The sequence below is a fragment of the Bos indicus genome, chromosome 17 (assembly GCF_029378745.1).
Source record: "Bos indicus isolate NIAB-ARS_2022 breed Sahiwal x Tharparkar chromosome 17, NIAB-ARS_B.indTharparkar_mat_pri_1.0, whole genome shotgun sequence".
NCBI classification, from domain to species: domain Eukaryota; kingdom Metazoa; phylum Chordata; class Mammalia; order Artiodactyla; family Bovidae; genus Bos; species Bos indicus.
The window spans coordinates 16,178,166-16,202,649 of record NC_091776.1 but is presented as its reverse complement, the minus strand read 5'-3'; the positions used below and the strand labels follow the sequence as shown (position 1 = coordinate 16,202,649).

Here is a 24,484-nt window from a genome sequence, read left to right as displayed (position 1 = left end):
GAATCCCACGGACAGAGGAGCCTGGCAGGCTATAGCCCGTAGGGTCACTAAGAGTCAGACACAACTGAAGCAACTTAGCACGCAGAATATTTACAATTGTTTTCACAAGTCACTCCAGAATTAAAGCTACTGGAGCCACCCCGTTGTGTGGATTGTCCACTTTTCATGATGTCTAACTCTTAGGCAGTGACATAGATAGTATTGCTGCCGTAAGTTCAGGGAGTGCCCTGCAGTAAGACCCTGTCTCAGGAGTCCAAAAAAAATCAGCTTAAACTCTGATAGCCCTTTGAGAGTAGGGCTTGGATTTAGTCTTTTTTATTCTTGGATCTAAGTATACAGGTGAATGGACACTTCAAAGATGCTGATTGTTAGGGCCTTTCATGACCATATGCAAAGTGTGTGCCAGGATTAAACACTGCTTCCATAGTTCTCCACAAATATAACTTTATAAGGAAGTGGACAGTTTATTTCATCACTACGCTTCTAGTCTCAGAAAGTAATTAACTGATTTCAGCCTCTTTTATCTAACAGGTACTTTGTAGGGGTCAATGAGATGATGTTTGTGAAAGGACTTGAGTTCTGTTTCACATCACAACAGTTTCGAACATGTTTGTTTTTTTATTGAAGTACAGTTAATTTACAACATCTTGTTAATTCTGCTTACAGCAAAGTGATTCACACACACACACACACACACACGTATATAAATAAACATATGTGTTCTTTTTTATATTCTTTTGCATTATGGTTTACCTGAAGATATTGAATATAGTTCCCTGTGCTCTACAGTAGGACCTTGATGTTTACCCATTCTGTGTATACTATTTTGCATCTATTAATTCCAAACTCCCAGTCCATCCCTCGCTCACCTCCCTTTCCCTTGGCAACCACAAATGAAAGACTTGTTTGTACACTATCAGAGAGCAGTGACTTTTTATGATTCACATGTGATGGATCAGCTGCTTTCTATAGTAAGGACCTCCACTTCTCAACCAGAGTTTATTATTTCTTGCATCTCTCTTCTACCTGTGCAACCTGGATTGTGAGGTAGAATTTTGATAGCCACATGTATGACATTTATCTGAAGCAAGTCACTTAACCTCTCAGAACCTCAACTTCTTCACTGCAAAAGAAGAGTTATATCTCTCATATAAATATATTGCCAGGATTGAATATGATAATGTATATGAAATAATTTTGTAGACTTAAAAGCACTTGGTAAACAATTCCTACTCTAATTAGTATTGCCATCATGAGTGATAATTATATTAAATGTTAACACTGAGTCTTACTCAAAGAGAAAGTTACAGAGTATTTTACCTTTTTGGATCTTTACTCTCCTGGATTACACACACTCACATTCTTAGTAAAGTTATTGATCCGCAGAAGTATGGAATGTTGAAACTTCCAAAGCTGTTATGAAAATCTGTCTGTCAGCCAGAAAACCAGGTCAGTTCTTTTACCAAATTAACAAAGCTGTAAAAATATCCTCAGTTAACACTGGTTTTTATTATCATTATTTGTTAGAAGTCTTTGAGGTCATTTCCTACTTATTCTACCATACTTGGCATGGAGCATTCTGACTAAAGCTGTTAGTTGTCCTTGACTTACACCAGCTGCTGGTAGGTGGGCAGGACAGTGAAAGTCTGACTGGTAAGATTTTAACATCCTGCATGTGTGGAGACTCACTGATGCAAAAGCCCAGGATTGAAATACTCAGTGCTTACTCAAGCAGCTTCATGAGGCCTCATTAACAATTGTATCACCCTTTGTACTGCTTGGTCCCAGCTCAGGAAATCCTGTTTCTTGAACAATGTGGAGTGGGGGGATCCTACAACTAAAAAGGAAGTAGGGAATTTAAAAGAGTTTGAATGAAATGGTGAAGATAATTTTAAAGTTTTGCAAATAATTTGGAGCAGTGAGATAACATAGACAAAGAGAATGATTAAGATGAGAGTAACAGGTTGCTTTAATTAAACTGATTAATGGGTGGCTTAGATTACGTGTAATAGGAAGATTAGACTTAATATTTTGTTGTGGAATAGATGGCATTTTTATTGGAAATATACTTACACTCTCTTTTTTAATACTTAGTTAAATTCTGGTTTTTCTTTTAAAGAGTTATACATCATATATTATAAGGTAATCATTTTTACATTTCAAAAACATATGAAAATAAAATAATTATTTCAGTCTACAAAACTTAATTGCAGTGAATACTTACGTTGAGAGACATGGCAGATTTTGGTTTTTGAAGGGGAAGTCAACAAATACACACTATTTTAGAATGATGGCCAAAATAGTTGTTTAAATTTTATATATTTTGGTTTTAATTTTTTTTAATAAAGTGGAATTGGATATGGGAATGTGTAATCTTCATATACTTAATCACTTTGAATTAAAGAAAACAGGGTTTTGTTACTTATGAAATTCTCAAATGATGTTTCAGTTAACAGTGATATAAAGACTGAAGACATCTATTCAATGTCTATAGAAGTAGCTACTTCTGTTGTAAATTATATTAATAGTCAGTAGTTTATATGCATTAAGGTATTTGGCTGTCAGCTTTTCATTAATATGTCTTTGGAATTCAGTCAATTCAAGAACCTAATATAGTGGAAAGGACTTGGGCTTTGTAATCAGACAAACCTGGTCTCAAATCATCGCTGTCTTGTACTTCCTGTGGGGCCTGGGCGGCTCACCCAAAAGTTGCTAATCCTCCGTCATAGGATTGTTCTGATGATTAAATGAGATACACATTTCTAAGTAACAGAGTGACTGAAAAAGTTGGTGCTCAATAACTGTTAATTCTCTCCCCTTTCTTTCCCCCTACTAGTCCACTTGTGTTTTTATTTTTTTATTTTTTTATTTTTTTTTCTTCTCCCACCCCATGTTACTCCTGCCCCGGTGTCTCCACTTGTGTTTTTAATGGATCCTCTTTACTCTGGGTTGTATTGTAGGAAGTATTCTGGATGGATGGCTGCTGGAAACCCATTGCCATAGCCAGCTCTTCTTCGATACTGAAAGATTTACTCTGGCATTGAGTAATGAGAATTTTGGTAAGAAAAACTAGATGAAGATAGTATATGGACTTTTCTTAAAAGGTCATTTGTGTCTCAGATACTTCATAATAATTTATATGGTTCTTCTCTGGAGATTTTGGGATGTCACAGATGTCTGTTGACATATGGGTTATTCTTATTTTGAAAATAAATAAACTAGGTTTTTAAAGTCTATTAACACCGTGATGTGCTCTTCATGTTGTTTTTCACTTATCTCACTCTATTTTGTTCCTTAAATGTCTAATCAATAAGCTGTGTAGTCTTTGAAAACAAGGTCTAGCTGTTATTCATTCTTTCAGTGTGAATAACATGGAGCACAGATTCTTAGAAGTTAAGTCAACAGTGCTCTTTGGGGACTTCCCTGGTGGTTCAGTGGTTAAGACTCTGCCTTTCAATGCAGGGGGCTGTGGGTTTGATCCTTGGTTAGGGGGCTGAGATCCCATGGCCAAAAAATAGAAAAAGCATTGCTCTCTGAAACTATAAAGATTTTGATCACATGAAAGAGGCGGGCAGAAATATCAAAACTCCAGGAAGTTCTGAGATAAGTAATCTTCCTAAATCACCCAGAAAATGTATTATATATCAAGTCTTAAGATAGCATAGAGTATCTTTGGTTGGTTCCATTTCTATTCAGTTTGTCTCCAAATGATATTAATATGTAATTAATTTTCATATTGTTATGTGAAATTATGATATAACTAGCGTACCTATATTAGTAATTCATATAACTAACATGAAGTATGTTGGACAATTAAAAAGGAAGAAAGAAAAAAAGAAGAAAAAAGGAAATAAGGATGAGAAGGAAGTTAAGGATTATAGAAACAAATTATATTACCATATAGGTAAATTAGTAAATAACCATATTTTCTATGCATCATTATTATTGAAATGCATCTGGAGAAATATGTATTAAAAGAACTTTGCATGTAGGAGACAAAGTTGAAAGTAGGGGAGAAAGCAAAAAAGATACATTCTAATTTCATTAATTCCAATAAGGAATTCTGAAAGTTTGATATATTTATATTTTGGAACCTAAAAATATGATAAGGTATCATTTTGAATCTCATTTTTTCACTGAGAAGTTTAACCACTTTGTCTATGATTTTATTTTTCAGAAACCATATTTGAGAAGTACTTCCATCCAGTGCTACTTGTGTTTACTTCTGAACAGTCATTTTTTAACAGAGGCTGGCATTCATGTCTTCATTTTGGGGTAATTTTATTTTTCAGCATAGAATCATCATGTTAATAACCAGGATCATTGTTCTTCAATATCTTCTCTATTAAATTGGTTCATGTTCATTGCTTAAATCTTTAGGTTCTCAGTATGTGGGGTGTGATAGCAGATTATGGAGATTCAGAGGAGGTTTGGTAAACATCCTACAGAGAATTTCTATATTCTTATAAAATTCCAAATGAGTATTACATCCTGCAAATAAATTGGACTTCTTGGTATCTGACTAAACTTGGAAGGAAACTCTTTATTAACATCCTGTGTGATTTTGACACCAGTAAGAAAATAGATATTGAGGGCTTACCCATGTTACTTTTTTGTTTTATCTGCTGCTGCTGCTAAGTCACTTCAGTCGTGTCCAACTCTGTGCGACCCCATACATGGCAGCCCACCAGGCTCCCCTGTCCCTGGGATTCTCCAGGCAAGAACACTAGAGTGGGTTGCCATTTCCTTCTCCAATGCATGAAAGTGAAAAGTGAAAGTGAAGTTGCTCAGGCCTGTCTGACTCTCAGCGACCCCATGGACTGAAGCCTACCAGGCTCCTCCATCCATGGGATTTTCCAGGCAAGAGTACTGGAGTGGGGTGCCATCACCTTCTCTGTTTTATCTACCCCTGGCATTGACTCTTCCTATCCTTTGAGCCCTATCTTAGTTCAGTTTGAAACACTTGTTTCTTCATTTAGGCCTTTTGATTTTCCTCCTAATAAACATTTATATTTTGCCATGCCTATTAATTTTTTCCTTCTCTGTTAGAAGCAACTGCACTCACCCAACTTGTAGTTTTGCGATCTGACTTGCAGTTCAGTTTTATTCTGCCAATGCCTTCATGTTATGGGGAACCATAGGTTTGTGCAGGTAACTCCTCCTCTCAAAAACAGAATAGTTTTGGCTTGCATGCTTCTGTCCTGGATCCGTCAGGGAGCAACTATTTTTCCAGAAGCTCTAAGAATTATTCTTCAGTTACTTGGTCAGTGTGTGTATCTTTTGTCCTGATATTAAATTTCCATTTTACAAAACTAAGTAAGTTGTATGATCTAGTTTTGTGACTAGGCCCGAGTCCATAATGTTTATGGAGAAAGCTGCTATAAGGTGCATGTAAGGGGCATATATTTACTGTCAAAATCCTTACATGAAAAAAGTGATTGCTTATTTAATGATTTTACCCTCTTAGACTTAAAAATCTGGTGGGACTTCTACTTAAAGGAAAGTAAAATTTATTCAAAAACATATTCTGGGCACTGCCACATATCAAGCGATGTTTTTCTTTCAATGTGATAAATTGCACCAGCTTATCTATAAATTTGGAGAAGGCGATGGCAACCCACTCCAGCACTCTTGCCTGGAAAATCCCATGGACGGAGGAGTCTGGTAGGCTGCAGTCCATGGGGTCTCGAAGAGTCGGACACGACTGAGCGGCTTCACTTTCACTTTTCACTTTCATGCATTGGAGAAGGAAATGGCAACCCACTCCAGTGTTCTTGCCTGGAGAATCCCAGGGACAGGGGAGCCTGGTGGGCTGCCGTCTATGGGGTCGCACAGAGTCGGACACGACTGAAGTGACTTAGTAGTAGTAGTAGTATATATAAGTTATCCCTCTGAATTAGATTTTTCTGTAATCCAGGTTGGTCATCAAGCTAGCGTAAAGCACCAAAATTGTACTATATGTTCAGTGTTTATATTCATCTACGAGGCACAAAGGCAAAGATAGCAGTCATTTTTTCACTTGTTGGAATAAAAAGGTCTTGATTGCTCTTTTGCCAGTAGTATTCATCAAGACAGTATTATGTTCATTCAAAATGCTTTGCTCTTTGGTTTTGCTTTCAGCTGTATCAGTGCAAGTCTTCCCAAAACAGAAGCAAACTGGCAGTATGTAATAAATGATTTGAAAACAATTGAGCATCTTATTCAAGTAAGTACTCATTTTTCCATAAACTATTTTGTATAATTGCTATGGAGTCTGTTACACCCGTGTTTTGCTGTCAGTCCTAATGAAATATCACATAAAACAATAATGTTTCAGTAGAATTGTATGCCTCATAGAACCTCCAATGAAATCTTTTATTTAGAATTTTCAGATAGAATTACCTTTAAACCTCAATTTATGAGTGGCCTAGCATGAAGAGTTCTTTGTGACCACAGGCCAGAGAGACTCCCTTTTCCTGTCAGATATGTACCTGATATATCCTCCAGATAGAAAACAGACTGGAGAGGCTTGTTAGCAGAAAAGCCAGGTGGCTTGGTGACCCTTGTAGGGGAAATAGGCTGACCCAGGGAAGGACTCTCTGTGCCATGGGCTAGAAAACCCCCTCTGAGACAACAGTTGTTCTGGCAGAACTTGTAGAGGAGAGAAATAGGGGCTGTATTGTTGTGCAGGCAACACAAGAGGACCAGTGAGCGTCTCAGGGGCAGCAGGTGTACCAAACCTTCCAAATTTGCCCCACAAAGCTTCTGAAAACTAAACCATCATTGGAATCACAGCATACAAACTTAGGGCAGCACCTCTGTGCTGAGCCTACACAGAGTGGCTGCACGCTAAACTCTAAGACTTACGTAGGACCAGGGTCTCCTTACATAATATCCTAAATACCAGGATATATGGAAAACTCAGTTTTCAAACCAAAAAGCAGGAAAATCACAACTTGAATGAGAAGAGCGTCTGAAACAGACTCTGAAACTGAGATGGATTAGGTGTTGGAATTATTTGACAAGAATTTCAAAGCAGCCATCGGGAAGATATACCAGCAAGCAACTGTGGATATCCTTGGAACAACTGAAAATAAAACAGAAAACAACTCAGAAAGTCTTAGCGAAGAAATACAATATGTAAAAACACAGCAAATGGAAATTACAGAACTAAAAAATACAATAGCTGAGATATAAAACAGACTGAAGAGGCTCATTAGCAGAATGAATATGACAGAGGAAAGACAGTCAACTCGAGGGTGGAATAGAGAGAAAACAGATTAGAAAAAAGTAAATAAAGCCTCAGGGATTTTGGGGACAATAAAAGAGCCAGTCTTCCTGGCATTATCATCCTAGACGGAAAGGAGAAAAAGAATACTAACAAAAAGACATAGATCAGCCAAATCGTTGACAAAATACAAACTTATTTTGTGCTGTCTACAAGGAAATGGGTAGGTTGAAATTAAGAAAGGGAAAAGAATATGTCATGCTGTAGTAGACTGAATAGTGTCCACCCCTAAATTCACATTCACCTAGACCTCACAAGTCTTTGCAAGTATACTCAGTTAGGGTGAGATTACAGTGAGGCGGGGTGGGCCCTAAATCCTTGACTATTGTCCTTATAAGAAGAGAACAGGATACATAGACACAGGGAAGAAGGCCCTGTGAGAACAGGCAGCCACAAGCCAAAGAAGATTGGAATGACTGGCACGATGTGGCAAGGGCTGGGGAGCCAGGAGTGACAGTTCTCTAGTACCTGCACAGGGAACAGGCTCAGTGGAATCCCTGGCTTTGAACTGTAGGAGTATGAATTGTTAGTTGAAGGCCCTCACTTTGTGGTACCTTGCTACAGCAGCTCTAGGAAACTGAGGCACACACACACAGTCATACACACAATAATTTTAAAAATCAGAAATGGCTATATTCATATCAGAGAATGCAAACAACAGCAGATAAAATTACTAGAGTCAGGAGAGACAGTATACCTTGGTAAAAAAGATTAATCACCAGAAAAACATAATGATCTTAAATGTGTACCCACCAAACAGCAGAGCCTCAAAATGGAAGAAGCAAAAACAAATAACAGATCCAAAAGGAGAAGCAGACGAGTCCGTAAATATAGTTGATTTTAGCACTTCCTCAGTGACAAACAGAACTACTAGACAGAAAATCAGAAAGGATATAGAAGAACTGGATAGCACAGTCTACCAAGAGTATCCAATGTCATGGATAGAACACTTCACAGAACAGCAGCTAATAAACATTCTTCTCAGGCACCACTCACCAAGACTGGACGTATCCTGAGCCATAAAATAAACCTGAACACATTTATCAGGACTGAAATCATGCAGTATATGTTGTCCAACCACAGTGAACTCAAGTAGAAGTTGATTACATAAATACAACAGGAAAATCTCTTGGAAATTAAATTATACACTTAGAAATATTGCATGGGTCAAAGAGCAAGTCTCAAAGGATATAAAGTATAGAACTGAATGAAGACAAAAATGCACCATAGGAAGATCTGTGGGATTTAGCTAAAGCATTACTGAATGGAAAACTGATAAAATTAAATGATTACGTTAGAAAAGAGGAAAGATCTCAGATCACCAATCTAAATTAGTGCCTCAAGAAACTGGGGAAAGAAGAGCAAAATCAATCTAATCCATGCAGAAGGAAGGAAGTAATAAAGACAAAAACAAAAAGTAATGAAATTCAAGTTAGGAAAGCAATAGAGAAAAATCAACTAAATATAAAGCTCATTACTTGTGGAAAAAATCAATAAAATTGATAAACCTTTAGAAATCCTGACAAAGATAAGAGATTATAGATACCATTAGTATCAGGACTGAAACTGGGGTCTTACTACAGAACCTACAAACATTAAAAGGATACCAAAGAAAAACCATGAGCAACTTGATTCTCATAAATTTGATAATTTAGAGGAAATGGACAATTTTCTCACAAACCACAACCTATCGAAATGTAGCCAAGATGAAATAGATAATGTGAACTCTCCTATAACTACTAAATACTTTGAATTCACCATATACAAGCTCCCCAAATAGAATCTCCAGATCAGCTGGTTTCAGTGGAGATCCACACACAACTGTGTAAAAATAGTGAATGGGGTAAACAAACTGTAGTTCATCCATACATGCAACGTTACTCAGTAGATAAAAAGAAATGAGCCACTTAGCCATGAAAAGGTAAAGAGGATCCCTAAAACCCATTTGCTAAGTGTAAGAAGCCAATCAAAATAGGCCATATACTGTGTATGATTCCACCTATGTGACATTCTGGAAAAGGTTGGATACGATAAAATCATCAATGATTACCAGTGGTTAGGAAAAAGGGACAGATGAGAGACTGGAGAACAGGTGATTTTTAGGGCAGTGGAACTAGTTTGTATGTAACAATAATGATCAATGCATGTCATTACACATTTTCAATAACTATAGGTGTACAATACCAACAGTGAACCCTATGTAATCTCTGGACTTTAGCTGAAAATGTATCAATATTGAATCACCAGGTGTAATAGATGTACCATCCTAATATAAGGTATTAATAATAGGGGGAACTTGGGAAGGGGCCTGGGGCCATATGGGAACTTTTCTGGTCATGTCCTGCAAACCTACAACTGCTTAAAAAATAAAGTCTATTAACTTTTTCAATAAGCCAGTTTCAAAAGGTTACCTACTGTATGATTCCATTTATATAATATTCTTGAAATGATATCATAGGAATGAAGAGCAGAGAAATGGTTGACGGTATATAGAAGGATGGTGGGCGGAATATGAATGTTTTGGGAGAAAGGTGATTTTAGCTATAAAAGAGTAACGGAATCTTTCCTATGGTAATGGATTGTTCTGTATCTTAAATATGGTAGTGGTTACATGAATTTACACATCTGATAAAATTGTAAAGAACTATACACATACACACAAAAACTGGTGAAATCTGAACAAAGTGGGTAGACTGTATCCATGCCAATCTCCTCATTACGATATTGTGCCATGTTATGCAGGGCAAAATGTGGTCTACAGGAAAAGGAAATGGCAAACCACTTCACTATTCTTGCTTTGAGAACCCCATGAATGGTACAAAAAGGCAAAAAGATAGTACACTGAAAGATGAATTCCCCAGGTCAGTAGGTTCCCAATTAGCTACTGGAAATCAGTGGAGAAATAACTCCAGAAAGAATGAAGAGATGGATCCAAAGAGAAAACAGCACCCAGTTGTGAATGTGACTGGTGATGGAAGTAAAGTCTGATGCTTTAGTAAAGAACAGTATTGCACAGGAACCTGAAATGTTAGGTCCATGAATCAAGGCAAATTGGAAGTGGTCAAACAAGGAGATGGCAAGAGAGAACATCTATATTTTAGGAACCAATGGACTAAAATGGATGGGAATGGGTGAATTTAACTCAGATGACCATTATACCTACTACTATGGGCAAGAATCCCTTAGAAGAAATGGAGTAGCCATCATAGTCAACAAAAGAGTCTGAAATGCAGTGCTTGGATGCAATCTCAAAAACGACAGAATGATCTCTGTTCATTTCCAAGGCAAACCATTCAGTATCATAGTAATCCAAGTCTATACCCCCACCAGTAATGCTGAAGAAGCTGAAGTTGAACAGTTCTATGAAGACCTACAAGACCTTCTAGAGCTAACACTCAAAAAAGATGTCCTTTTCTTTATAGGGGACTGAAATGCAAAAGTAGGAAGTCAACAGATTCCTGGGGTAACAGGCAATTTGGCCTTAGAATACAAAATGAAGCAGGTCAGAGGCTAACAGAGTTTTGCCAAGAGAATGCACTGGTCATAGCAAACACCCTCTTCCAAGAACACAAGACTACACATGGACATCTACATATGGTCAATATCAAAATCAGATTGATTATATTCTTTACAGCCAAAGATGGAGAAGCTCTATACAGTCAGCAAAAGCAAGACCAGGAGGTGACTGTGGCTAAGATCATGAACTCCTTATTGCCAAATTCAGACTCAAATTGAAGAAAGTAGGGGAAACCACTAGACCATTCAGGTATGACCTAAATCAAATCCCTTACAATTTTACAGTGGAAGTGAGAAATAGATTTAAGGGCCTAGATCTGATAGATAGAGTGCCTGATGAACTATGGAATGAGGTTCATGACATTGTACAGGAGACAGGGATCAAGACCATCCCCAAGAAAAAGAAATGCAAAAAGCAAAATGGTTGTCTGAAGAGGTCTTACAAATAGCTGAGAAAGGAAGAGAAGGTAAAGGCAAAGGAGAAAAGGAAAGATAGAAGCATCTGAATGCAGAGTTCCAAAGAATAACAAGGAGAGATAAGAAAGCCTTCCTCAGTGGTCATTGAAAAGAAATAGAGGAAAACAATAGAATGGGAAAGACTAGAGATCTCTTCAAGAAAATTAGGATACCAAGGGAACATTTTATGCAGAGATGAGCACAATAAAGGACAGAAATGATCTGGACCTAGCAGAAGCAGAAGATATTAAGAAGAGGGGGCAAGAATATACAGAAGAACTATACAAAAAAGATCTTCATGACCCAGATAATCACAATGGTGTGATCACTCACCTAGAGCCAGACATCCGGGAATGTGAAATCAAGTGGGCCTTAGGAAGCATCACTAGAAACAAAGCTAGTGGAGGTGATGGAATTCCAGTTGAGCTATTCCAAATCCTAAAAGATGATGCTGTGAAAATGCTACACTCAATATGCCAGCAAATTTGGAAAACTCAGCAGTGGTCACAGGACTGAAAAAGGTCAGTTTTCATTCTAATCCCAAAGAAAGGCAATGCCAAAGAATGCTCAAACTACTTCACAATTGTACTCATCTCACATGCTAGCAAAGCAATGCTCAAAATTCTCCAAGCCAGGCTTCAGCAGTATGTGTACTGTGAACTTCCAGAAGTTCAAGCTGGATTTAGAAAAGGCAGAGGAACTAGCGATCAAATTGCCAACATCTATTGGATGATTGAAGAAGCACTAGAGTTCCAGAAAAACATCTACTTCTGCTTTATTGACTACGCCAAAGCCTTTGACTGTGTGGATCACAACAAACTATGGGAAATTCTGAAAGAGATGGGAATACCAGACCACCTGACCTGCCTCCTGAGAAATCTGTATGCAGGCTTAAAGCACCAGTTAGAACTGGGCAAGAAACAACAGACTGGTTCCAAATTGGGAAAGGAGTATGTCAAGGCTGTATATTGTCACCCTGCTTATTTAATTTATATCTAGAGTACATCGTGTGAAATTCTGGGCTGGATGAAGCACAGGCTGGAGTCAAGATTGCCGGGAGAAATATCAATAACCTCAGATATGCAGATGACACCACCCTTATGGCAGAAAGCGAAGAACTGAAGAGCCTCTTGATGAAAGTAAAAGAGGAGAGTGAAAAAGTTGGCTTAAAAATCGAAGTTCAGAAAACTAAGATCATGGCATCTGGTCCCATCACTTCATGGCAAATAGGTGGGAAAATTAGGGAAACAGTGACAGACACTATTTTGGGGGGCTCCAAAATCACTGCAGATGGTGACTGCAGTCATGGAATCAAAAGACGGTTGCTCCTTGGAATAAAAACTATGACCAACCTAGACAGCATATTAAAAAGCAGAGACATTACTTTGCCAACAAAATCCATCTAGTCAAAGTATGGTTTTTCCAATAGTCACGTATGGATGTGAGAATTGGACTATAAAGAAAACTGAGCACTAAAGAATTGATGCTTTTGAACTGTGGTGTTGGACAAGTCTCTTGAGAGTCCCTTGGACTGCAAGGAGATCCAACCAGTCCATCCTAAAGGAAATTAGACCTGAATTTTCATTGTAAGGACTGATGTTGAAGCTGGAACTCCAATACTTTGGCCACCTGATGTGAAGAACTGACTCATTTAAAAAGACCTGATGCTGGGAAAGATTGAAGGTGGGAGGAGAAGGGGACGACAGAGGATGAGATGGTTAGATGGCATCACTGACTTGATGGACATGAGTTTGAGTAAGCTCTGGGAGTTGGTGATGGACAGGGAGGCCTGGCGTGCTGCAGTCCATGGGGTCGCAAAGAGTCGGACGTGACTGAGCGACTGCAGTGAACTGCTGATGCACGACATTGTCACTGGGGGAAGTAGTGAAGGGGCACACAGGATCTTGCTGTATTTTTCTTATAACTTCACATGAATAAAATTATCTCAAAATAAAGACTTTAATTTAGAAAGTTTAATTTAATGTTTTCAGTAGGTTGTTCCCATTATATCTAAAGCAGGGAATAGTTTCTCATATTGCTTCTGTTTCTTTTCAGTCTATACATATGGATGCCACTTTATATACTGAAAGTGATGCTCATGTGAGTATATTTTGTTTTCAACATTGCTGTCTTTTCCAATGTTCAAAGGCTTGGAAATATATTTTTATAAATTTACTGAAACATGTATAGTTTTAAAATCTAATGTTCGGATGTTCATATGATCAGTGAATTTTATATGCAATTGTTGAAATTATAGCACGGTAGGGAGAAAGAGCTACATAGATACTATTTACATTGTAGCATCCTTGTCAAATCAAGACATAAAAAAGCCTTTTTCTATCAATGTCAAACAAAACATAGTACATATTTCTATGATGCAAGTAAAACACAATGCAATTGATTCAAGAATCAAGTTAGTCAATTTAACAATATCCAACATATCAATTTTATCCAGTGCTATCACTTTTAATCATATTTTTTACAAATTGTTTAAGTATATTCCTGTTCTACATTTTGCCTGAATCACTACAGTTGTCAGAAAAGGATTCTGATTGGTTATTCTTTATGTGAGAAAAGAAACTAACACAACCCATAAAATCTATCAGAATTCAAAAATGATCTTAAATCGCTTCATTAATATGCTGACATTGCTTAAGGCATATAGAATTTCTGTTGAGTTGCTGGTCCATTCTCTCTTAATTGGTTACTAAAACCAAGACACAAATCCCTGACATCTTCTCTTCATGGAAAACAAACTCTGTGTTGTGTGTATTCACAACAGTGAGTCTTCTATTATTCCTTAATTAGAACTTCTCCGAAATAGAAGGTTTACCCTACCGAGACTTCTTAAGCATTAGAAAGAAGCCACAGCCAGAAATTAGGTGGGGAGGGGAAACAGGTATCTATCAATCACTTGGATATAGTACTGCTGCACTAGAATAGTCTCCTTTTTTGGCTTCAACATGTTTTCCATTTTTCTTTGCATTTTCTTCAAAGTAGAAAGCAGTCAATTAACCGCCAACACTCAGAATCCTGAGATTGCTGTTTTTGTAAGAAGATAACCTTGCTGCTCCTGGGGTTGTAGCTCGCAAGAAGCTGAGACCGAAATTTAGATTTAAACCCTGACTCAGCCACTTTCTAGCTTTGTTGCCTTGGAAGACACTAAATACTTCTGAACCTCAGTTTTATTATTTATATTTTAGTTGTTATTTATTTTATTGACATGCTGACAGTATTTACCCTTTCAATCCAGAGCAGCGGCTGTGGGAGGATAAGGAGTATTTCCAGGGCCAGCTAGGTGGCTGTGTCCTTTCCTTCCTTCCTTCCTTCCTTCCCTCCTTCATTCATTCAGTAAGCACTTGCCAAGTGCCTGCAGAGCTCCAGGCACTACGCATGGCATTGAGAACAAGAAATCAGACAGTCTCTATCAAATCCCCCACACGCTGGTTAAATACTTCGGTTTGAAGTTTAGGTTTTTGTTAAAGTAATCATCTTGGGAAATGTATTTTTATGGGACCTGAAAAGTACCTTTCTGATTTGGCCAGCCTGTACATAGGCCATACTCCTGCTTTGATTTTTCTAAGAAATTTCTTGGAATCATGTGTGCCACTGGAACTTGCAAGAATAGGATGATTAGCAGCTACCAATATTTAAAATGTTAACAATGCAGTCTGATTCTAAAAAATTCTTCCATATGCACCATCTATATTCATGTTTTGAGAGTTCCAGGTCAATATTATCACCCCTTTAGACAGAGGAAATGTGCTTAGTGGGGAAAAGTGGTGTATTATTTCTACATTTTCTAGTTTTATGTTCTTTCTTCAGCACAGCATCCCCATCTTTCCTGACTGTTTTTTGTTCTCAGTTTGTTTTGGTTTTGATTGCAAAGCCAAAAGAGAAAAATAAGTGAAGCTGTTTCCTATGTAAAACGTCTTAGGAGTATTGTGTTTTTTTATAAAATAGTTGGATTGACTTTTTACAAAATCAGAATTGCATCTGTGTGAAACTGAAATAATGGGAAAATAATTGTTTTCAAAAATGATTCTTTGTAATTCTGTTTTAGCCCAATTGCAAAGTAACAGCGATGCAGTGCTTTCTCCTGGAGTTACGAGTTATTTTACACGAGTCCAAAAATGCCACCATTTATGAAATAATAGAAAATCTTACCATGCTAGCAAACAGCAATTTATCTTCTATTGAGGTGAGTTATCCAGTAGTTGTCCAGAGTTGCATCAGATGCTCTTGGATTGACTGGGGGAAATCATTAGCTGGATGGGAATGGACAAGGAGACCCTTGGAGGGAGCACTTGGGAAAAGGAGTTAATTCCAGCAGAATGGCTGCCAGAAGCTGCACCATCACTCCTGTGCATACAATCCTAAGCGTTTTATTGATTTATTCATTCAACACACATTTCCTACAGCTCCACAGTGTGCCTCAGTGCACACAGGGCTGTGTGTGTGTGTGTGTGTCCACGTGTGTGTCCACGTGTGTGTGTTAGTCACTCTGTCCTGTACAACTGTTTGCAACCCTGTGGACTACAACCCACCAGGCTCCTCTGTCCATGGAGTTCTGCAGGCAAGAATACTGGAGTGGATTGCCATTTCCTTCTCCAGGGGATCTTCCCAACCCAGGGATCAAACCTGGATGTCCTGCATGCAGGCAGATTCTTTATGTCTGAGCCAACAGGGAAGATTCTTCATGTCTGATGCCCAATTGTTGAGCACCCATAGAGTAATATTTGGGTTATTACTCTGTGCCAGATACTGTTCTTCCAGGGTCAGATGGTAACTCGTTGAATTCCTGCAGTCAATCTGTGAGATATGGTTATCATTGTTTCTATTTGAGGTTTAAGAAATTGGGGCTCTGGGAGCTTGCATCTCTTTCTCCAATTCATGCAGTTAATAAAACGAGGAGCCAGGAATCCCCGAGCAATTTCTCTCCAGAGTCTACCTTCTTATCTACTCAAAGGATAAATGTTGCAGAAAGATAATAATAAAAATCTGAATACTTGGAGTATAAGGTATACTCCTAGGTAGCAAGAGCAGTATAGGGCTCCTGGAGAGCAAATGCCAGGGACCCCTATGCTAGGCTGGAGCATCAGCTCTGCAAGGCCCTGAAGTACAGACGATCATGGATTGTATGGCAAAACACTAGTGGCCAAAGGAAAGTGGACTGAAGAAGTTTCATAAACAAACAAAGCCATCATCATAATTTGTTCACTTAACAAATACGCTTTGGGACCCATTGTAGGCCCTCAAGATAGCAGAAGTTAAAACAAACATACTCTTCCTGCTCTTACAGAAGGAGGAAACACGTAGTAATCAATAAGCAAATAAATAGTAGGTCAAGTGTTTATTAATAACTGTAGTGGCCACAAAAGAGGCGGGTCAGGGGAAAGTTATGATCAACCTAGGTAGCATATTCAAAAGCAAAGACATTACTTTGCCAACAAAGTTTCATCTAGTCAAGGCTGTGGCTTTTCCTGTGGTCATGTATGGATGTGAGAGTTGGACTGTGAAGAAGGCTGAGCACCGAAGAATTGATGCTTTTCAACTGTAGTGTTGGAGAAGACTCTTGAGAGTCCCTTGGACTGCAAGGAGATCCAACCAGTCCATTCTGAAGGAGATCAGCCCTGGGATTCCTTTGGAAGGAATGATGCTAAAGCTGAAACTCCAGTACTTTGGCCACCTCATGCGAAGAGTTGACTCATTGGAAAAGACTCTGATGCTGGGAGGGATTGGGGGCAGGAGGAGAAGGGGATGACAGAGGATGAGATGGCTGGATGGCATCACCGACTCGATGGATGTGGGTTTGGGTGAACTCCGGGAGTTGGTGATGGACAGGGAGGCCTGGCATGCTGCGATTCATGGGGTCGCAAAGAGTCAGACATGACTGAGCGACTGAACTGAACTGAAGGGGACTGAGGCTCTAGAGAAGATTTGCTTACATAACTGACAATTGGCAAAAACATGAGAGAGAATGAGCTTCAAGGATGCCATGGGGAAGTATGTTCAGTCAGAGGCAACTGAAAGAGCAGAGACCCTGAGCTAGTGTGGCTGGACACCGTTGATTTTCCCTAAAGTATCAAGCTACTTTAGGTCTTTATTTCAATGTCACCATCTCATAGCAATGTCACTTCTTCACAACTGCAATCCCGTCCCTACCTCAACATGCCTTACCCACTTCTCTATATGTCCCACCATCTTAAATACTATATATTTTGCTTGCTGGATATTGTCTGATTTTTCCGTAGAATTTCAGCTTCAGAGGGGCAGGTGTTTGTTTCCATTTTTTTGCTGTTTGTTTTTAGTGCTGTATCCCAACTCCTAGAACAATGCTTGACATGTACTAGGATTCTCATCTATTTCTGAAATGAATATATTAATGTTTAAAATACTCTTGTGATATGTTATCTCTCTGTTATTGGTGGAAATGCTGGGCCATGCAACAGATAATTCATAGCAAATGTCAATGGGGAACTCTTTAATGTGCATTTTTATAGTCCCCCTCATCATGACAGAGTGTGGCCTGAATGCACAGTCAGAAGACCTGGACGTGGAGAATTTCACTGATTATATCAACTAAATGAGTCATTTACTATCTCTGCCTTCCTATCTGACATGATTACTTTCAGAATCAAATAGGACAGCATTATATGGAATATGACAGCACCTGGCAGAGGGTATGTGCTTGATAAACGTTGGTGAATTTGAATTTTAAATGCCTAATGGATGGAAAAATCTCATTTTGATTTTTCCTGAAACAGCTTTCACAGTTCAGATGATCCCTGGAAAGTTCATTTTGTAGATTGCTACACTTGTAGAAACTGTGTTTACAGTACAATAATTTATGGTATTCATCAAAATAGTTCAAATTAGCCAATAATAATTGGGCGAATATCATGTGCCAGACCATTTGCGAAGCAACAATACATAGCCTTGACTTCCTGGAAGAGCCTAGAGCAAACAGTGGTCTGAGAAGCATAAAGCTCCTTAATATCAGCCTAACACATGATGTGATATGAGAGCGAGCCTAAATACGGAGTTCTTAGAATGAAGAGATGGGATGTTTAGTCCAGCCTCGGGAGTTCCCGAGTTCAGAAAAGCCTTCCCAGTGGAGACAGCACCTGAGTGATCTTAAGTGTGAGTGGTTGTAGCTAAAATAGAAGTGTGGAAGGAAGAGAGAAAAGCAGACAGCGAAACACCTAATAGGTTCATGTATGTATGGGACCAAAAGGCATGAGGCCAGTGTTCCTAGGGCTGAATCTTTGAGCCGTGGAAAAAGTGAAAGAAATAGGTAAGGAACAGCTCAAGGAGAGGCGGCATGCCATGCAGGGGGCCAGGGACTTCATGCTGCGGTAGATGACCAGAAACTACTGAAGGCCTCTAAGCAAGACGTTTGTGGTTCAGTAGATCTTTTTTCTTTTTCAATTATATTTTTCACTGTCCTTAATTCACTCTAGGAAAAAATCAGTCCTTATCAAATCTCTCCAGTTCTCTTTTGCCTTAATTCTTCCTAATATGGTAATTAATCTGCCAAGTATTTTATGTCTGGACACCTCACCATGTGGTTCAAAGGATATGATATTCACAGGAAAGGCATATTTTAGATTTTCCAATCTAATCCTTTCTTTTTATTTGCAGAATAAAACAGAATTGGGATGCAAAGAATGTGAGGAACTGGAGGAAAAAAGTATCAAAGAATTTTTGAAGAGTTTTGTACATATTGTGCAAATGTTCATCAACACTTCTTGATTGCAGCTGATCCTTTTCCGCATTTCTATTATTAACAAACATCTTTCCGCGGCTTAGAGGCAACAAAGCACTCAGCATTTCAAATGTGCTGCCAAAAGAAATTCTCCTGGCAAGACGATGCTCAGGATCTTGGTTGGGATGGATTCATAAAGATAAAAGTCAAAACATGTCACCGAGACCACGTTGTCTGCCAAGGAAGGACTTATTTTGTTCATTTATTTTTAATTTATTATTGAAATTGTACATATCTGTAGCATAATGTAAAATGTTGAATAAAATTATGTACATATTTTATCCTTTGAAATTGCACTGATATTTTACATCTTATAAGAAAACAGAGGGTGTTTGGTTCAAGGGTGAGAGTCAAATTATTAAACAATCTGTACCACTTGATACTATGGCTATAGACATAGAGGATGCCCCAACCAATTGGAAATTGACTACCAACCTTCATTTACTTCTTCTTCAGCTGTGGCACTTGGAAGGAGAATTGACTACCAACAAGAAAGGAGGAACTAGGTAGAAACCAATCATTTCATTATTGATATATAAAGCCCTTCTTCTTGCTATTGTTGTTGTTTAGTCACAAAGTCATGTCCAGCATTTTGTGACCCCATAGTCTTTAGCCCTAGAACATGGCATCCAGTCCCATCACTTCATGGTAAATAGAAGGGGAAAAAGTATAAGTAGTGACAGATTTTATATTCTTGGACTCCAAAATCACTCCAGACAGTGACTGCAGCCATGAAATTAGAAGACGCTTGCTCCTTGGAAGAAAAACTATGACAAACCTAGACAGTGTATTAAAAAGCAGAGACATTACTTTGCCAACAAAGGTCCATAGAGTCAAAGCTATGGTTTTTCCAGTAGTCATGTATGGATGTGAGAGTTGGACCATAAAGAAGTCTAATTGGCAAAGAATTGATGCTTTCAAACTGTTGTGATAGAGAAAACTCTTGAGAGTGCTTGTAACAGCAAGGATATCAAACCAGTTAATCCTACAGGAAATGAACCCTGAATATTCATTGGAAGGACTGATGCTGAAGCTGAAGCTCCAATACTTTGGCCACCTGATGCAAAGAGCTAACTCATTGGAAAAGACCTTGATGCTGGGAAGGATTGAAGGCAAGAGAAGAAGAGGGCAGCAGAGGACGAGATGGTCAGATAGCATCACCAACTAAATGGACATGAATTTGAGCAAACTTCAGGAGATGGTGATGGACAAGGAAGCCTAGCATGCTGCAATTCATGGGGTTGCAAAGAGTCAGAGACATGACTTAGCGACTGAACAACAACAGACTGTAGCCTGCCAGTTTCCTCTGTCCAGGGGATTTTCCTGGCAAGAATACTGGAGTGGGCTGCCAATTCCTTCTCTAGGGGATCTTCCTGACCCAGGGGTTGAACCTGCATCTGCTGCACTGCAGGTGGATTCTTTACCACTGCTGCTGCTGCTAAGTTGCTTCAGTCGTGTCTGACTCTGTGGGACCCCATAGACGGCAGCCCACCAGACTCCCCCGTCCCTGGGATTCTCCAGGCAAGAACACTGGAGTGGGTTGCCATTTCCTTCTCCAATGCATGAAAGTGAAAAGTGAAAGTGAATTCACTCAGTCATGTCCGACTCTTAGCGACCCCATAGACTGCAGCCTACCAGGCTCCTCTGTCCATGGGATTTTCCAGGCAGGAGTACTGGAGTGGGGTGCCATTGCCTTCTCCGCTTTACCACTGAGCCACCAGTAAAGCTCTTATTATGAGAGAGAGTTTGCAAGTGCCTGGCATGGAATATGCACCAGTCCATCTATAATAAACCTTTCCTGTGTCTACAATAAACCTTTACTGATAGGTGAAATTGTGTATCAAAGCTAATGGTTGCAACAATGTTTATATTTCATTCTTCCCTCATGTACAAGTATTTTACTTTCCTACATTGTTTTTGTCATGTTTGTATAATAAAAAGCTGCTGATGAGAGCTAACATGATGTGGCATGAAATAATTGTTTCTATTATTTTTAGTATACTGTCTAAAATTTTCAAACTCTCTTGAAGCTGAACTGACTGAAATGAAATATGCTCATCGCATCACGGATGTCTTGCCCCTAGTTCACTTCTGGCAGACTTTACTGAGAGATCAAAGAGTAGGAATTTATCTCAAGAATTTGATTTATTTTCATGTCATAGTGCAAACCATTTCTCTATTGAATCATTCTTTAGTAGTCCAGTGCCCCATCCCTGCTCATGTATCTCATTCTTTCAGTCAATGTATGCTTAATATTTTCTTTCAAGATAGTTTTGGAGAAATCTGTATTCCATTTGACCTTCAAAGAGTCATGTATTGGCTCTTAGTCTGTCCCTTGACCTCAATCCAGACAAATAATATTTGGCAGCCATTGAGCTTGTGGCTCTTTTTTTTTTTTTTTTTTTAGTTTCATCTGAAAAGGAATTTTTTTTGGACAGGAAAATTGTTTTATTTATTGTATCAAAGGTATTAAGCAGACATTTTAAAAGTTTAAATACAGATGTTTGGATATTCATTAAAGATCAAATTATTTAATATGTTAAAATTTTACCATGTTCATTAAACCCAATTGAAAGAAAGAAAGTTGAAAGTGAAGTCGCTCAGTCGTGTCCCACTCTTTTCGACCCCGTGGACTATAGCCCACCAGACACCTCCGTCCATGGGATTCTCCAGGCAAGAGTACTGAAGTGGGTTGCCATTTCCTTCTCCAGAGGATCTTCCTCACCCAGGCATTGAATCAGGTCTCCTGCATTAGAGGCAGATGCTTTAACCTCTGAGCTACCAGGGAAGCTGGGTATTAAACCCAATACATTATAGGAATTCTGTTTTTAGTTGAGTCTCCGTAGAAGTGTCTAAAACATGATCGTATATTTCTCTGAGATGAAACTATTCTAGATGGAATGATGGCATTTGTAAAACAGAGCCATGATCACGCCTCCACCTTTTTATTTTGGGTCTTTTGTGTCTCCATACAGGTTTTAAGATTTTTATTTTGGGTCTTGTGGTACATTTTGGTCTGTGACTTGGATAAAGATAGAAGGTATGTGTTTATCAAATCTGTGGAATATGCAATGAAGATTTACAGTTCCCTCAGGCTAGAAGGGAGTGCCAGTGTAACAAGATGAAAATGAATAAGGATATACAAAGAGTTCTGTACTTGGGCCACAATAATGAACGGCAGGAGTAAAGAATAAGGAGGATGCAGCTGGAGTCAGCAAAAAAGATTTTAGGGTTTTTATGCACTAATAACTCGGTGTAAGTTGACAGTTTGATATGACTATCAAAAAGGTAATTGCAATTGTTAGCTACTTTAATATAAATATATTACCTAGGGAAGTATTTTTGAAGTGTACCCGGTGACATCAAAATCACCTGGAAGGTTTTTGTTTGTGTGTTTTTTTTTTTAACAGTTTTATTGAGAAATAAATTGGCATACATCACTATAGAAGTTCAATCATGAATTTTGATTTACATATATTGTAAAATGATTAACATGATAGGTTTAGCTGACATAACCTTCTCCTATAGATACAATAAAGAGAAAAGAAAGGAAAAAACAGGGAAAAACTTTTCTCCTTGAGATGAAAACTTACAGGATTTACTCTCAACAACTCTCCTGTATAACATACAGCAATGTCAGCTATTATAATTATATTGTCCATTACATCCCTAGTAATTATTCATCTTGTGACCGGACGTTTGTATCTTTTGACCACTTTCCTCCTATTTCCCGTCCTTGCACTCTGCCTCTGGTAACCATGAGTCTGATCTCTCTCTCGCTCTTTTTGTTTGTTTGTTTTGCTTTAAGGTTTCACAAATAAGTGAGATTATACAGTATTTGTCTTTCCCTGTGTGACTTATTTCACTAAGCATAATGTCTTCAGGTTCTACTCATGTTGTCACAAATGGTGGAATTTCCTCATTTTTATGGCTAAATAATATTCCTCGCTCTCTCTCTTTCTCTCTCTTCATCCACATCTTAGGTCGTTTCCGTATCTCGGTTATTGTAAATAATGCTAGTATGAACATAGGGGCACATATATATTTTCAAGTTAGTCTTTTTGTTTCCTTTGGATGTGTTTCTAGAAGTAGAATTGCTGGATCATATGGCAGTTCTTCTATTTCTAACGTTTTGAGAAACCTCCATACTTTTCTCCATAGGGGTTGCACCAGCTTAGAATCCCACTAACAATGCATAGGTTTCCCTTTTCTCTACATCCTTGCCAGCACTTGATATTTGTTGTCTTTTTATAGAAATCATTCCTATAGATGTGGATATAATTTCTTATGGTTTTAATTGGTGTCCCTGATGGTTAGTGATTTGAGCATCTCTGTTGGTTTTGTACAATATCTCTGTTGGTTTTGTACATTTTCTTTGGAGAAATGTTTATTCAGGTCCTTTTCCCATCTATAATTGTGTTTGTTTTTTATTGAGTTGGATGAGTTCTTTATGTATTTTGGATATGAAGCCTCTATCAAATATATAGTTTGCAAATATTTTCCCCAATTCTATAGGTCACTTTTTCAGTTTGTTGATAGTTTCTTTTGGTGTGCAGATGCTTTTTACTTTGACATAGTCCCAACTTTTTTTTATTTTTTAGTTGCTCACCCATTAGGTGTCATATCCAAAGAATCATTACCAGAACCCGTGTAAAGTAGCTTATGTTCATATGTTTCCTTCTGAAAGTTTTATTATTTCATATCTTACATAGAAGTTTTAAATTCATTCTATTTCATTTTTGTGAGTGGTGTTAAGATAGGGGTCCAGTTTTGTTCTTTTACATGTGAATATCCAGCTATCCCAACACCATTTACTGAAAAGACCTTCTTTTCTCCATTGAGTATTCTTGGCTCCCTTATCAAATATTAGTTGACTATATATGCCTGGTTTTATTTCTGGGTTCTCAATTCTGTTTCTTTGGCCTATTGTTTTTATCCCAGTATTCTTTTATTTTTTATTTTTTTCTCTCTTTTAAAAAAATTTTTTTTTAATTTTATTTTTTAACTTTACAATATGGTATTGTTTTTTGCCATATATCAACATGAATCCACCACAGGTATACACGTGTTCCCCATCCTGAACACTCCTCCCTCCTCCCTCCCCGTACCATCCCTCTGGGTCGTCCCAGTGCACCAGCCCCAAGCATCCAGTATCGTGCATCGAACCTGGACTGGCAACTCGTTTCATATATGGTATTATACATATTTCAATGCCATTCTCCCAAATCATCCCACCCTCTCCCTCTCCCTCTCCCACAGGGTCCAAAAGACTGTTCTATACATCAGTGTCTCTTTTGCTGTCTCATATAAAGGGTTATTGTTACCATCTTTCTAAATTCCATATATATGCATTAGTATATTGTATTGGTGTTTTCTTCCTGGCTTACTTCACTCTGTAAAATAGGCTCCAGTTTCATCCACCTCATTAGAACTGATTCAAATGTATTCTTTTTAATGGCTGACTAATACTCCATTGT

General features: G+C 38.3%; 1 protein-coding gene across 6 annotated transcripts in view; it reads left to right on the top strand.

Annotated features, from left to right (window-relative positions):
• IL15 (interleukin 15) overlaps nt 1-20,965 on the top strand; it is a 94,425-nt gene extending 73,460 nt beyond the window's left edge. For all 6 annotated transcript variants that reach the window (XM_070769068.1, XM_070769071.1, XM_019977976.2 and 3 more), the window contains exons 2-7: nt 2,961-3,059; nt 4,178-4,275; nt 6,121-6,205; nt 13,295-13,339; nt 15,303-15,440; nt 18,884-20,965. In XM_070769068.1, coding sequence (XP_070625169.1) covers nt 3,048-3,059; nt 4,178-4,275; nt 6,121-6,205; nt 13,295-13,339; nt 15,303-15,440; nt 18,884-18,994 — 489 coding nt within the window. In that variant the 5' untranslated portion in view covers nt 2,961-3,047 and the 3' untranslated portion in view covers nt 18,995-20,965. The remainder of the gene's footprint in view (nt 1-2,960; nt 3,060-4,177; nt 4,276-6,120; nt 6,206-13,294; nt 13,340-15,302; nt 15,441-18,883) is intronic.
• The last annotated feature ends 3,519 nt before the right edge of the window (nt 20,966-24,484 follow it).